This window comes from Thunnus thynnus, chromosome 4 (genome assembly GCF_963924715.1).
Source record: "Thunnus thynnus chromosome 4, fThuThy2.1, whole genome shotgun sequence".
Taxonomy (NCBI): Eukaryota; Metazoa; Chordata; class Actinopteri; order Scombriformes; family Scombridae; genus Thunnus; species Thunnus thynnus.
This window is the reverse complement of record NC_089520.1, coordinates 37,501-53,787: the sequence shown is the minus strand read 5'-3', so window position 1 is coordinate 53,787 and position 16,287 is coordinate 37,501. Positions and strand designations below refer to the sequence as shown.

The following is a 16,287-nucleotide window of genomic DNA, read 5'->3' as shown; positions in this document are numbered from 1 at the left end:
TAATAGGTTTTTAGTCGTTTCATTCATCCAGATTATTTGTACTCTGAAGATGCACTTGTGAGTGTTGTAAGATTTTAATCTGCAGTGTTTTATAAATATAATTTCTTTCCAAATTTGCTCCTTTTAAAACATAACCAAGCGGCCATTGTGATGAGCATAGATATGTCTTATTCTATGTTTTGAAGAAAAAAACGTGTAATATCTGGAGTGTATATTGAGTATTGTTATTATTATTGTATATTGAAAATGCTGCCCAATAAACACAAACAGCCTGAACAACTTGCACTCCAAGCTGAAGTCCAAACTCCAGAAGACATCAGATGACTTCCCGTTAACGTAAAAGGAACCTTACAAATGTTCCAGGTACGTTTTATGTTTCTACTACGTTCATTTTAAGAGTGAATTATGCAGGTGAGACAGGTGAGACAGGTGAGACAGGCTCCACGTGCTTCTGTGTGAAATGTAAACATTCAGATCTTGTTTCATCTCTTCTTCTTCATATTTAAACTTAAAAAACATTTTGTCTTTCTTCCAGCCGAGCTCTGGTTCCCTGCAGCGGGCAGAGATCAGCTGTGAGGCCGGACTCACTCACCTCCTGGTCGGACTCGGTGTCGGGTTCCTCCGGACTCTGCTCCTCGTCCCGGATGGTCCCGATCAGACCCAACTGCTCCAACATGGCGGAATGCACTTTGGTACCGAAACTAAACGGGTTTTAATTGGTTTAAACGTATTTAAGCGGGTCTTATACGGGTCCTGTGGAGGTTCTTCACCGTTTTCTCTCCACGCTCACTCACATGTGTTGAAGGAAACAGGAAGTGACATCAGTCTATTTCCGTCCTGTTCTTCCTCTTCTTCTTTGGTGGTTAACGGCTGTTGGCATCCTAGAAGTTGCATTACTGCCTCCTACTGGCTTTATCCGTCACTACAGTCCGATGTCATTAGAGTCTTCTAATAAATCCAGTTCTCCCCTTCACAGTGTCCACACCTTCAATCACATCCTTAATCCTCACCTGTACACCTGTCATCACTCTTCTTCTCTCCTCACATTTCCTGCATGAAGTCATGACATGCTCCACTGTCTCGCTCTCTCTACACTGATAATGTCTGTTTTCCAGAGGAGGCTGGTCCATAGATGCAGAGGAGCTGCTGAGGGTTGAAATAAACTATTACCAAATCTCATTATTATTTATAAAATATTTTTCTCTCTTCTTTGGAAAAAATCTATTATTGAAATTCTGATTAAAATGCTTCAACAGCGACACCTGCAGGGCAGGAGGAGGAAGGTCTGGCCTTGTGAAGTGGTGGTGGATGTATGAACAGAACTGGATACAGGAACAGCGCCGGGCTTTGGAGCCAGTTTGACATAGCGGCCAAACCGTGTAATTACAACATCACGTGACATTATTGGGCCCAAAAAGACGTTTTCCTTCAGACTTACATTGTGAAAGAGATGTGGATACATTAGTGCAGGAAATATGAGGAGAGAAGAAGAGTGATACATTAGTATCCACGTCTATTAGTGGATACATTTGTCGCAATGACTCGCCTCACTGTCATTATTTGTTCCGTTCAGTCTAATCACATTTCAGAAGTCCAGAAAAAACGACGACTGAATTGTTTTATCCCCATTCAAGTTAGCCGGAGGGCTAAACTGGAAGTAGCCGACTCGTCACTGGTGTGCTTACTCTACGGGCCCAATAGAGGCAGAACTTTTTGATCTTTTTTGGCTTCATGTGCAACTGAGTAACCTTCATAGGAATGAACAGGACCCTGCCTCCAAGACCTGAACCCCTCAGCCACATCATCTCAAAGAGTGGCTACGGATACCGGTTCTGAGATACCGGTTCTGAAGTGGAACAACCATCAGTCACCTCCTCTACATGGATGACATCAAGCTGTATGCTAGGAATGAGCAAGACATCGACTCACTGATCCACATCGCCAGGATCTACAGCAACGACATTGAATGGTCGGATGGTATCAAAGAGAGGGAAGATGATCAGTACTGAGGGGGTTGAACTACCAGAAGGCAGCATTGCAGATGTTCAGGACAGCTACAAATACCTTGGCATCCTGCAGGCAAATGGAAACCTTGAGGAGGCCGCAAGGAAGTCAGTCACAGCCAAATACCTACACAGAGTAAGGCAGGTCCTGAAAAGTCTGCTGAATGGGAAGAACAAGATACGGGCCATCAACACGTACGCCCTGCCAGTCATCAGACACCCTGCTGGTATAATAAGCTGGCCAAAGGAGGAGATAGAGGCCACTGATATTAAGACAAGAAAGCTCCTCAAAGTGCAGGGAGGGTTTCATCCCAAGTCCAGCACCCTGAGACTGTACACTAAGCGGAACGAGGGAGGCTGAGGACTGGTGAGCATCAGAGCCACTGTCCAGGACAAAACAACCAACATCCAGGAATACATCAGGAAGATGGCCCCCAAAGATGAACTGCTAAGTGAATACCTCAGGCAGCAGAAACCCGACGATGCAGAGGAGGACGAGGAACCATCATGGAGGGACAAGCCCCTACACGGCATGTACCACCGACAGATAGAAGAAGTGGCTGATATCAAGAAATCCTACCAGTGGCTGGAAAAGGCTGGACTGAAGGACAGCACAGAAGCACTGATCATGGCAGCACAAGAACAGGCACTCAGTACAAGATCAATAGAGGCGGGGATCTACCACACCAGACAGGACCCCAGGTGCAGGCTGTGCAAAGATGCTCCTGAGACAGTTCAGCACATAATAGCAGGGTGTAAGATGCAGGCAGGAACAGCGTACATGGAACGCCATAACCAAGTGGCTGGCATAGTGTACAGGAACATCTGCACTGAGTATGGGCTGGAGGCCCCAAGGTCACAATGGAAGACACCTCTTAAGGTGGTTGAGAAAGACCAAGCCAAGATCCTGTGGGACTTCCAGATCCAGACTGACAAGCTGGTGATGGTGAACCAACCGGACATCGTGTTGATCGACAAACAACAGAAGAAGGCAGCGGTGATAGATGTAGCAACTCCAAGCGACAGCAACATCAGGAAGAAGAAACACGAGAAGATCGAAAAATACCAAGAAGAGGAGCTAGAAAAGATGTGGGGAGTGAAGGCAACAGTGGTGCCAGTGGTAATGGGAGCACTGGGGGCTGTGACCCACAAACTGGGTGAGTGGCTCCAGCAGATTCCAGGTACAACATCTGAGGTCTCTGTCCAGAAGAACCAGTCCTAGGAACAGCTAAGATACTGCACAGACCCCTCAAACTCCCAGAACTCTGGTAGAGGACCCGAGCTTGAGGAAGACACACCACCCCCCCCCCCCATGGGAGGTATGTATGTATGTATCTATCTATATTAAAGAGCACAGGAGTTGCATTGAATGATAAACATTAAAAACAAGTTTGTTCATAAGAGCAGCATTATGAGGGGAACTGCTGTGAACCCAGAACCTTGTAATCTAACAGGGGAAACTGACCGTTACCAGGGTTTAACCACAGAACCAGCAGAGGTTCCCTGAAACACAGAACAGTTTGTTTTGTCACATTTTGTTGAGGAAAAATGTATTTTCCTAAAACAAAGCTTCTCATGCAGAACATGAGGATGTATAACGTGTACAAAGTGTTTGAAAGAAGAGAGAAGTTTCAGAAACAGGAGAAAAAGGAGACACATAATAATTTCCACCATGATAACTTTCCAGAGCTGTAAAATTCATGCATCACTCTGCTTTAAAGGGGCTGGTTTTGCTGCTCTAATCCTTCATGTTTACATCCCTGACCACTTGAAAGACCACGTTTTAGCTACTCGACCACTCTAACCCCTCATGTTCACATCCCTGCTGTCTAAACAAGTCCTCACAGTCAGTGTGTAAATCTGAAAATGGTCCTCACAAAGATAGAAATACAAGGAAACAGCCACTCTCAGCCTCCCACAGTGATGGGGGGAGGAGGAGGGGGAGGAGGGGGGGGGGGGTGAGGGAGGAGGAGGGGGGAGGAGGGGGAGGAGGGGGGAGGAGGAGGGGGGAGGAGGGAGGAGGAGGAGGGGGAGGAGGGAGGAGGAGGAGGGGGGGGAGGAGTCAGTCCCTTGGGAAGCTTTTCCTCACAGAGAGAATCAGTCAGTGTGGACAGAAACAGATGAACAGAACAGATCTGCTCCTCCTCCATCCGTCTGCTGATCTGTGAGTTTCATCATTTTCATCTTTCTGACATTCAGAACAAAGTTCAGCTTTTACTGAGACACAGACAGACAGTCAGTCAGTCAGACAGACAGTCAGACAGACAGTCAGTCAGACAGACAGACAGACAGTCAGTCAGTCAGACAGACAGACAGACAGTCAGACAGACAGTCAGTCAGACAGACAGACAGTCAGACAGACAGACAGTCAGTCAGTCAGACAGACAGACAGACAGTCAGACAGACAGTCAGTCAGACAGACAGACAGACAGACAGACAGTCAGTCAGACAGACAGACAGACAGTCAGTCAGTCAGACAGACAGACAGACAGTCAGACAGACAGTCAGTCAGACAGACAGACAGACAGACAGACAGTCAGTCAGACAGACAGACAGACAGTCAGACAGACAGTCAGTCAGACAGACAGACAGACAGACAGACAGACAGACAGTCAGACAGACAGATGATGGACAGGTGAGTAGTATTTAATGATATATTTGAGTTGAATGTGTCTCAGTTGCTGCTGTCAGGATGTTTCATCAGTTGTTAATTTTATATATTTATTATTATTATTTCACTGCTTTCAGTACTTATACACTAACTGACTCTTTCACTGTAGACACTTTAAAGCTTTGCTGTTCAAACACAGTTCACTTCGACTGTTTTCTGACTCACTTCTTTAAAGGGTTAGAGTTACACATTCAGCTCTTTTTAGTGTTTGAAGTTACTGACTGTCAGATGAAAACCTTCAGTCAGCTCAGTCAAACACACTGCATTACATGATTAAATATAAAATACTGAGCTGTGGTCAGGTTCTTTATCCTGTAAGAATGAGGATTTATTAGTGAACTCTTTCAATTAATTTAACCAGTTAACTAATTTCCTCTCACACAGCAGACCTGCAGGGGTCAGAGGTCGGGGGTCAGGCTGTGTGTGGAATCTAAATCTTCTCTTTGAACTGAAGGTTTTTAATTAAAGGTTAGCATTTAGCAGTTAGCAGTTAGTGGTTAGACAGATGTCCAGATGTGGGTGAAGCAGCAGCTGGATGACGATTGGCTGTCGTCACTGAGCTGTAATTAACGTGCAGATTACAGACTGTGTGTGTGACGGTGTGTGGTCCTGCATTTCTATTTTTGTGAGGACATTCTGTTCTTCAAAGGCTGTTTGGAGTTTTAGACCAGATGACACGTGTGTGTGTGTGTGTGTGTGTGTGTGTGTGTGTGTGTGTGTGTGTGTGTGTATGTGTGTGTGTGTGTGTGTGTGTGTGTCTTGTCTCTTAAAGCTACAGCGTACAGTGCAGTGATATTTTAGGCCTCTGTGACAGGAATACTTTTATATCTAATAATTTTTCCATCAATAATGATGTAATTAAGATATTTTAATGTGATGTTCAGTCTGTAACTGATAAATGCACTGAAAGCAGTTGGAGTGAATTGTTGCTGCGCTGTTTAAGGTTCAGGTGAGACGTGAAATACGATCCAGATTCTGGAGTTTAAAGGTTGATCAGAGTCCAGAACACTTTAGAGGTTTGTAACACTCACAGGCAGGATTTTACAGCTCTGGAAAGTTATCATGGTGAATTTATTGGAAATTATTTTATTTTTCATCACAGAGTTAAACAGCAATACGACATTCATGTTATCCAGTAAGCTGCCAAGAATGTGAGTTTGCATGTATGTGATTGGCCGACACAGCGTCCTGCTGTCATGTTACAGACAAAGCTGAACCAGGTTGAAGAGGCCTGAGAGGAGCTGAAGACAAAAGCAGATGAATACAGTGGAACTGTCAATGTTCAGTGTTCAAGTGTCAGCGGACCTGTGAAAGTAGTTGAAGTGTCAGAGAAAGTGAATAAATAAATGAATCAGAGTTTTCAGTCTCTCAGTTTGTCTTCCTGTCTGTTTTTAAAGGTTTAAACTAAAGAGACTCATCAGATCCTTCAGTTCAGTTTGTGTTACAGAGAGAAAAACCAGCTCAGGAGGAGTGTTGTGAAAGAAAAGAGAGGATGAGGAGGAGGAGGAGTGTTTGGAAAGAAAAGAGAGGATGAGGAGGAGGAGGAGTGTTGTGAAAGAAAAGAGAGGATGAGGAGGAGGAGGAGTGTTTGGAAAGAAAAGAGAGGATGAGGAGGAGGAGGAGTGTTGGGAAAGAGAGGTTACTGCAGTTCAAGTCGAGCAGTGTTTATATGGACGACGCAGTCTGACAGTCGACAGCTCGTTTCTTTCTTTCACTCATAAGTTTAAGCTACAACTGTTCTGGTTGTGTTTAGTTCGGTGGTATGGAGTCACAGGAGGGACAAAAACCCTCAGATTTGTCTGGATGGTGTTTATTGTGACCTTTGACCTCAGTACGCTGCTGAAGCTTTCTGTTTACAGTAGACAGTTTGTCTCTGCACAGAAACAAGCTGAAAAAACAAGCAGATATAAATGTTTACAAGTTTAAATTGATTTGTTCTGAACAGTGTTGATAAACTTCAGCTCAGAAACAAACCTTTCCACTACTTTTTTACAACATGTGACCTTTGTGTCCATCAAAGATCGGACTGCCGTCACACAAACTGACCTCTGATTTTTAAAATCCTGTCAGCTTGTAAAAGTTCACAGTGTTTGTGAAAATCCTCGTTCAACCTCGTCATATTGTTCCGACTGTAACAAGCAAGCGAGTGGAAAAATGGTTCATGTCATCTTTGAGTTGTAATTCTGAGTCAAAGATAAGAACAAACTGCAAGTTTCTGTCACTGACAGAGGAGCTTAAATGAGTTAAAGACAGTTTAAACCAAAATAATGCAGCAAAAGAAACTAATTCAGGATATTTAAATAATGAGACTATGCTTTTATATCATCCCATCTTGACTACTGTAACTCCCTGTTCACCTGCCTCAGCAGAACATCTCTCCAAAATACTGCTGCTGAACTCTTGACCAGGTCCTCCAAAAGGTCTCATATGACACTGATTCTGATTGCTCGTCACTGGCTCACCATCAAATTCAGAATCCAATAAAAAGTTCTTGTGATGACCTATAGAGCTCTGCATGGTCAGGCTCCTGCCTACATTAGAGATCTACTGCAGACCTGATCAGGGTTTGCTCGTTGTTTAAAACTCTCTCCCTTTGGATTTAAGATCTATGGACTAACCCTAACCCTAACCCTTTTAAAAAGCAGCTCAAGACCAAGCAGCTGAAAAATGAAGCCAGTGTGGAAGTCCTAAAAACTGCAGTTCCTCGAAGGGCCACTTGAGGCTTCTAAAGTGTGTCAATCACATAGACTCCCATAGACTCCCATAGACCCCCATAGACCCCCATAGACTCCCATAGACCCCCATAGACCCCCATAGACCCCCATAGACTCCCATAGACCCCCATAGACCCCCATAGACTCCCATAGACTCCCATAGACCCCCATAGACTCCCATAGACTCCCATAGACCCCCATAGACCCCCATAGACCCCCATAGACTCCCATAGACCCCCATAGACTTCCATAGACTCCCATAGACCCCCATAGACTCCCATAGACCCCCATAGACTCCCATAGACCCCATAGACCCCCATAGACCCCCATAGACCCCCATAGACTCCCATAGACCCCCATAGACCCCCATAGACTCCCATAGACCCCCATAGACCCCCATAGACCCCCATAGACCCCCATAGACTCCCATAGACCCCCATAGACCCCCATAGACTCCCATAGACCCCCATAGACCCCCATAGACTCCCATAGACCCCCATAGACCCCCATAGACCCCCATAGACTCCCATAGACCCCCATAGACCTCCATAGACTCCCATAGACCCCCATAGACCCCCATAGACCTCCATAGACTCCCATAGACCCCCATAGACCTCCATGTTAAAATTCCATGTTGTTTACAGCCTGGAACAAAAATGTTTTGGTCTTTAGAACTAATTTCCTCTTTCAAGACAACTTGAGGGGAAATCACAGGTGGTGAATTCTTTATCTCACCCGTTTAAATGTTATTAAACTGTAAAGTTATGAATAATTAAGTACATGACTGCTTTGAGTGACAGTTCGCTAGCTGCTAGGCAGCTCAGCTCCGCCTCTTTGACCGTTCTGGATTAGCTGGCAGTCAGGCAGAGTCAGGCGCTGCCAAGATGGTGACGGCTGCAGCCGCCCACAACCAACGGGTGACGTCATGGTGACTACGTCCAGTAAAGTAAAGTTTATTTATATAACACCTTCACAAAGTGCTTCACAGTCAAAGAAGTAAAATCAAATGCATCAAAATAAATAAAACAAAGACACCAGATAGAAACATACAAGGAGAGAGCAGATAAAATAGCACAAACTATCCACATGCCTGTCTGAACAGACGGGTTTTTAGCTGCTTTTTAAAAGAGTCAACAGTTTCCAAGGCTCTTAAGCTAGTTTGAAGACTGTTCCAAAGCTTAGGGGCTGCCGACCGGAAAGCATGATCACCCTGAGTCTTAAAATGTGTATGAGGTACACTTAGAAAGCCCTGGGTGGAGGATCTAAGAGCTCTGCTGGTGGTATAGGGGTGGAGTCTGGCCATGTAGGGCTCTATAAGTGAGCACCGAAAATTTTAAAATGAATTCTAAAATTTACTGGAAGCCAGTGCAGTGAGGTTAAAATAGGTGTAATATGTGACCATCTGTTGGATCGTGTTAAAAGCTTAGCAGCAGCATTTTGGACACTTTGTACACACAAGCAGTGTATGGAAGAATTATTAAGACAGGTAAAAAGAGAGTTACAGTTGTCCAAACGTGATGAAATAAAGGCATGGATTAACATCTCCAGTTCATTTCTTGATACCACTGACTGGAGTTTGTTTCTCAGGTGAAAGAATCATGATCGGCTTAGCATCTTAACATTCACTTTAAAACTCATTGACTGGTCAAAAATTACACCAAGATTACACAAGGAAGGCTGAGAAGATGAGGATAAGGTACCAAGGTTCTATCTGATCGGTGGCTGAAGATTATCGGGGCCAAATATCAGGACTTCAGTTTTATCTGCATTTAGCTGCAGAAAATTATTTGCCATCCAATTCCTAGTTGCATTTAAACAGCTATTAAGTTCAAAGAGTTTGTGGAGCTCATTAGATTTAAATGAAAAGTACAACTGGATGTCATCAGCATAGAGATTGTAGGAGATGTTCTTGAAACTGCTGATGATTTGTCCCAGTGGCAGCATGTATATGGAGAGTAAAATGGGTCCCAAGACTGATCCCTGGGGAACACCGCAGAACAAAGCTGCTGTGTTTTACACAAATTCACCTACAGAGACTGACAAAGATCTATCCATGAGATATGAGGAGAACCACTCCAATGCAGTCCCAGAGATGCCCACCAGGTGATTTAGCCTGTGGATCAGAATGTGATGGTCCACAGTATCGAACGCTGCGCTAAGGTCCAATAAAACTAAAACAGAACAATCTCCGGCATCTGCAGCCATTAAAATGTCATTTGAGACCTTCAGGAGAGCTGTTTCAGTGGGGTTCATTTTACAGAAACCAGATTGCAAACTATCTAACACAATGTGCAATTCCAGTGTTTGAACCAGTTGCTTCTCCACAGTCTTTTCTAAAATTTTGGTAAAGAAAGGGAGTTTTGAAATGGGCCTGTAGTTCTCTGGCAGGGAGGGATCCAGGTTTGATTTCTTTAAGAGGCTGAACAATAGCCTGCTTAAAATAGCTGAGGACACACCCTGATAGAAGAGAGTGGTTTATAATATTGGCTATGCAGGGTCCGATACAGTTAAAAACCTTTAAAAACATAGTGGTTGGTAGGACATCTAGTGGGCTCGAGGAGGGTTTCATTTGTCCTAACAGGGCTGCTATATCATCCACGGACACTGAATAACAGGAGTCCAAGATGGATGGAGTTCAGAAGCCACTAGTAAGCAGACTGGACATAGGTGAGATATTTGCCCTAATATTGGCAACCTTGTCTATAAAATATTTGAGAAAGTTATCGCAGTCACTGTTTGATGAGATTTGAAGTTTAGGGGTGCTGGGAGAGACAATATGGTTTATAGTATCAAACGGGACTTTAGATTTCTTTTGTTGACAGAGATTAGAGTAGTGAAATATAAAGATCTCTCAGCCTTCACCATGTTGTTGAGGGTACTCATGAGATCTTTGAGATGCAGTCTATGTACTTCCAGCTTCGTAGCTTTTCACAGGCACTCAGACTTTCTGCATTTGTGCCTGAATGTCCGGATGGTGTCGTTGATCCATGGGGATGGGTTTTTGGAGATCTTTCTGAGTTTCTGAGGAGCCAGTTTATCCAATACTGAGGAACAATGAGTGTTAAATGATTTGATTGAGGTGTCCACGTCTCCATCCGTTAAAGCAATGTTGCTGTCAAATACTGTGCAGAAATTGACAGCCACAGCCTCATTTATGATACGAGTCTGTCTCATATGACAAGAGGGCTCAGAGTCCAATGTGGAGCAAATGTCATATAAAATACATTTATGGTCACTGACATAGAAGTCCTTAGAGCCAACAGTAACAATATCTATGCCATGGGTAAAAAGGTCCAGAGTGTGCCCACCAGTGTGTGTTGAGCCGGATACATGTTGCTTAAAATCAAAGGACTCAGTGAGATTAAGAAATTCAGAGGCAGCATTACACGTAGTGTTATCGATATGAAGATTTAGATGTATGGTGTGGATGATGGGCTCTGTCTGTAATAATGGTCTGTATAGGGAAAGCGACCAGTGAAGGTGGTGATGACAGAGAAAGCCGATGGGGAGAGCTGGCGGGGGGGTCAGTGCTCTGAGGAGATGGAGATGAAGTGTGGTGATCAGAGATAAAGATAGTTACTTCACAGCTACCTAGGAACTTGAAAAAGTTGTTTAAATCCTTTTTGGTCAGCTCAGACTGCTGATGAGCAGTATTATTTGTTCCCATGTGGACTATGATTCGTTTAATCAAGGACGAGAGCGAGCGCAGCAGCCCCGGGAGCTTATCCAGGATGTCACGGACCGTGAAAGCAGTGTGTGGCTGCGTTGAAGAACCTGATGTCCTGATTATGGGGTCCTCAACTACTAATGTGGTTGGCGAGAAGAGAGGACGAGGGGGTGACAGCCGTGGGCTTGTGCGGCTGGGGAGTGCAGGGTCTGTTTCCACACCTTGTGTTGAGGTCGCCGACTGAGGATGGGGTGACCAGACGGGCGAGTGTTGTGGCAAGACTGGACGAGGAAGACTTCCAGAACGTCTGGCAACTGCCTCTTTCAACATTTTTATCTTTCGACGGGCAGAGGAGGTCGTTCCCTGAGATGATGGCCGTTGATCTGACCTCACAGAGGAATGGCAAACCACGTGAACACTGCTAGCCACTGGTGGGGAAGAGGGTGCAGTATCACTGGGCACCGCTTTCGGAGAGGGGTCTGAACGGGGATGAGTCGGAGCCGCTGGAGCATCGGCAGGAGCCGAGAAGGTGTCCGACAGGATCGCATAGTGGTTGGAGAGAGTTAGGTGGGGTGGCGAGGCAGCCCTGCCCGAGCGCCTCGTGCGGCTGCGGGCCACCAACTCGGCCCAGGACGAGTGATGGCCGCGGACAGGTGGAGGGGTCCCACGGAGCAGTGTCTTGGATGGCTGCACTCAGATTGGCGATCTGTTTGAACTGCCCGATAGCCCATGAAGCTACAGAGGAGGGAGTCCGTCTTCTGGAGCTCATCGGAAAGCTGTCAAATATCTTCCTTAAAGTCAGCGATCTGGAGTAGTACACTGTCCTCACAGGATAAAGTTGGCATCGTTGTAAAATCCAAGAATAAAAGTAGCTTAAAATTCTCAGTAAAAATCGACACCGGCTAGCTTAGCTGCCGGGCTAAAAACAAAAACCTGGCTAAACTAGCGGCAGTCAGGAGTCGGCAGCTGGATCACGTAATGTAGTTAAAAATCGAGGCATCCGATGATTAAAAACTTTATACTGGGTTGAAGCGCGTACACAAAACGTCAGGGGTCTAAAAAATGTCATAAAATTTGTTGTTTATTGTGTTTTATGTCTGTATGTGTTTTTGCTTTATCTCCACTGTGAAGCACTTTTGTGACATCTCTGCTCTTGAAAGGCGTTATAATAAATAAAATTACTTACTTACAATGAGGTTCCAAGTCTGAAACATGAGGCTTTCCTTACTGCCACCATTTTGAAAAGATTAAAAGTCTGACATCTGTTTGTTTGAAAGCTGCTTCTTTCTGTGATTTTATTGTAAAATTATTATTTATTTTCCTAATAAATCCACCACCAGTCTGTCTGATCATAAATCACAGATGGATGTGGCTGTCTTCTGATTGGTTAGCTGCAGGGATCAATACCGAGTCCACATGTTAAAACTCTTCATACAGTCGACGCAGCAGCAACAGTTTTCGAGCAAACTGTGACACATTTGCATAGTTTTCACACAGAAAACGTTCAGTGAACAACCTTCAAATGTCCTCAATTCTGCTGTGTGTTGGTAAACATGTGGACTCAGTGTTGAGCCGAACAGGGAGCCAACTGGAAACAACTGGAAACAACTGGAAACAACTGGAAACAACTGGAGCCAACTGGAGCCAACTGGAAACAACTGGAGCCAACTGGAAACAACTGGAAACAACTGGAGCCAACTGGAAACAACTGGAAACAACTGGAGCCAACTGGAAACAACTGGAAACATTTGAAGTATTTTTATTGTGTTGTGCTGTGTGTCTGTTCTCTGGGTGACTTTTGAATCAGCAAACATCCAACAGAGACAGAAACACAGACAGGAGGCCTGTGAGTCACTGATCAAAGTCCAAACAGCCTGCAAGACCAAACTGTGGTGATAATTAACACGTGCCAGACAGAACAGCTGATCTGTCCACATTTGAATCATCGTTTTCTTCTGTGTTTCAGGTTGAGATGACTTCCTGTCTGTTGTCCCTTCTCTTCTTCTACCCTTTGGTGTCCATCATGGCCACTGCTGAACCTGCCGGCTGCAAGATCCGCATCACTGACAAAGGACTGGAGATGTGTAAGAACTACACTACACACTAAATACTGGACACAAATCTATAATCCAGAACAATCTATAATCTAGATCAATCTGTAAACTAGATTCATCCATAATCCAGATCTAATCTACAATCCAGAACAATCTATAATCTAGATCAATCTGTAAACTAGATTCATCCATAATCCAGATCTAATCTACAATCCAGATCTAATCTATAATCCAGATCTAATCTATAATCCAGATCTAATCTATAATCCAGAACAATCTATAATATAGATCAATCTGTAATCCAGATCTAATCTATAATCCAGAACAATCTATAATATAGATCAATCTGTAATCCAGATCTAATCTATAATCCAGAACAATCTATACTTCAGATCAATCTGTAATCCAGATCTAATCTATAATCCAGATCTAATCTATAATCCAGATCTAATCTATAATCCAGAACAATCTATAATCTAGATCAATCTGTAAACTGGATTCATCCATAATCCAGATCTAATCTATAATCCAGATCTAATCTATAATCCAGAACAATCTATACTCCAGATCTAATCTATAATCCAGATCTAATCTACAATCCAGATCTAATCTATAATCCGGATCTAATCTACAATCCAGATCTAATCTATAATCCAGATCTAAAACTGCTTAAAACTAATCCAGTATTTAGTATTTATAGTTTTTACAGTATTAATTTTTCTGTTTTTATTGTAATAATATTGTATATCCATTAACAGTATTTATATGTGTTGCAGTACTTGCAGTATTTATATGTGTTGCAGTACTTGCAGTACTAACAGTATTTATATGTGTCGCAGTACTTGCAGTATTTATATGTGTTACAGTACTTGCAGTACTTGCAGTATTTATATGAGTTGCAGTACTTGCAGTACTTGCAGTATTTATATGTGTTGCAGTACTTGCAGTACTAACAGTATTTATATGTGTTGCAGTACTAACAGTATTTATATGTGTTGCAGTACTTGCAGTACTTGCAGTACTAACAGTATTTATATGTGTTGCAGTACTAACAGTATTTATATGTGTTGCAGTACTTGCAGTACTTGCAGTACTTGCAGTACTAACAGTGTGTGTTTTGTGTTTTCAGTGAGGTTTGAGACTCAGAGGTTTGTGGAAGAGGAGCTCAGTAACATCAGTATGCCAGAGATGAAGGGCAGCGAAGGACGTTTCCAATACACCATCACTGAGTATAATATCATAATATACTTCTAATAATACTGTAACATTAAATACTCGACACGTATTAACGTTTCCTCTCGTTTACCGTCAGTGTGAAGATAAAAGAGTTGAATCTGACTCACGCCGAGCTCAGCTTCCTCCCAGACGTCGGTTTGTTGTTTGACGTTCAGAACTCGTCGATCACTCTGAGTTTCCACCGACGGATCCTCTACTGGTTCTTGTTAGTCCTGCAGAAACATAGTAGCACTAATACCTGCTCACAGTGACGACAATGATGATGATGATGATGATGATGATGATGATCTTTTTGTCACATCTCAGTTATGACACAGGAAACATCAACGCCTCGGCAGAGGGAGTGAATATCAACACAGCTCTGAATCTGATCCGAGACGCCGAAGGACGACTGAAGATCAACAACATCACTTGTGATGCCAAGATCGCCAAAATGAAGGCAAAGTTCAGCGGAACGCTCGGGTAACAATCAATAATCATTACTGATAACTGTTAATAAGTATAATGTAACAATCAATAATCATTACTGATAACTGTTAATAAGTATAATGTAACAATCAATAATCATTAATGATAACTGTTAATAAGTATAATGTAACAATCAATAATCATTAATGATAACTGTTAATAAGTATAATGTAACGATCAATAATCATTACTGATAACTGTTAATAAGTATAATGTAACGATCAATAATCATTACTGATAACTGTTAATAAGTATAATGTAACAATCAATAATCATTACTGATAACTGTTAATAAGTATAATGTAACGATCAATAATCATTACTGATAACTGTTAATAAGTATAATGTAACGATCAATAATCATTACCGATAACTGTTAATAAGTATAATGTAACAATCAATAATCATTACTGATAACTGTTAATAAGTATAATGTAACAATCAATAATCATTAATGATAACTGTTAATAAGTATAATGTAACAATCAATAATCATTACTGATAACTGTTAATAAGTATAATGTAACAATCAATAATCATTACTGATAACTGTTAATAAGTATAATGTAACGATCAATAATCATTACTGATAACTGTTAATAAGTATAATGTAACAATCAATAATCATTAATGATAACTGTTAATAAGTATAATGTAACAATCAATAATCATTAATGATTAATGATTATTGTTAATAGAACTGATGTCTGTCTGTCTTCAGGAAGGTTTACAACTTCCTGTCCAGATTTCTGACATCAGGCATGCGCTTCCTCCTCAACCAACAGGTCTGTTACCTGTCTGTGTCTCACCTGTCTGTCTCTCACCTGTCTGTCTCACCTGTCTGTCTCTCACCTGTCTGTCTCTCACCTGTCTGTCTCTCACCTGTCTGTGTCTCACCTGTCTGTATCTTACCTGTCTGTGTCTCACCTGTCTGTATCTCACCTGTCTGTCTCACCTGTCTGTCTCTCACCTGTCTGTCTCTCACCTGTTTGTGTCTCACCTGTCTGTATCTCACCTGTCTGTCTCTCACCTGTCTGTCTCTCACCTGTCTGTCTCACCTGTCTGTGTCTCACCTGTCTGTATCTTACCTGTCTGTGTCTCACCTGTCTGTATCTCACCTGTCTGTCTCACCTGTCTGTCTCTCACCTGTCTGTCTCTCACCTGTTTGTGTCTCACCTGTCTGTATCTCACCTGTCTGTCTCTCACCTGTCTGTCTCTCACCTGTCTGTCTCACCTGTCTGTGTCTCACCTGTCTGTATCTCACCTGTCTGTCTCTCACCTGTCTGTCTCTCACCTGTCTGTCTCACCTGTTTGTGTCTCACCTGTCTGTCTCTCACCTGTCTGTCTCTCACCTGTCTGTCTCACCTGTCTGTGTCTCACCTGTCTGTATCTTACCTGTCTGTGTCTCACCTGTCTGTGTCTCACCTGTTTGTGTCTCACCATTCTGTATCTCACCTGTCTGTATCTCACCTGT

The 16,287-nt window shown here is 43.0% G+C and overlaps 2 protein-coding genes across 4 annotated transcripts in view; one reads left to right on the top strand and one right to left on the bottom strand.

The window, feature by feature from the left end:
- ddx27 (DEAD (Asp-Glu-Ala-Asp) box polypeptide 27) overlaps nucleotides 1–826 on the bottom strand; it is a 33,788-nt gene extending 32,962 nt beyond the window's left edge. For both annotated transcript variants that reach the window (XM_067586068.1, XM_067586069.1), the window contains exon 1: nucleotides 593–826. In XM_067586068.1, coding sequence (XP_067442169.1) covers nucleotides 593–676 — 84 coding nt within the window. In that variant the 5' untranslated portion in view covers nucleotides 677–826. The remainder of the gene's footprint in view (nucleotides 1–592) is intronic.
- Nucleotides 827–4,101: 3,275 nt separating this feature from the next.
- pltp (phospholipid transfer protein) overlaps nucleotides 4,102–16,287 on the top strand; it is a 16,688-nt gene continuing 4,502 nt past the window's right edge. The window contains exons 1-6 of one of the 2 annotated variants that reach the window (XM_067586063.1): nucleotides 4,102–4,167; nucleotides 13,022–13,139; nucleotides 14,239–14,338; nucleotides 14,422–14,550; nucleotides 14,652–14,807; nucleotides 15,535–15,598. In XM_067586063.1, coding sequence (XP_067442164.1) covers nucleotides 13,028–13,139; nucleotides 14,239–14,338; nucleotides 14,422–14,550; nucleotides 14,652–14,807; nucleotides 15,535–15,598 — 561 coding nt within the window. In that variant the 5' untranslated portion in view covers nucleotides 4,102–4,167; nucleotides 13,022–13,027. Of the gene's footprint in view, nucleotides 4,168–4,522; nucleotides 4,639–13,021; nucleotides 13,140–14,238; nucleotides 14,339–14,421; nucleotides 14,551–14,651; nucleotides 14,808–15,534; nucleotides 15,599–16,287 lie in introns of those variants that run through there. The other variant, XM_067586064.1, reaches the window with a different exon arrangement.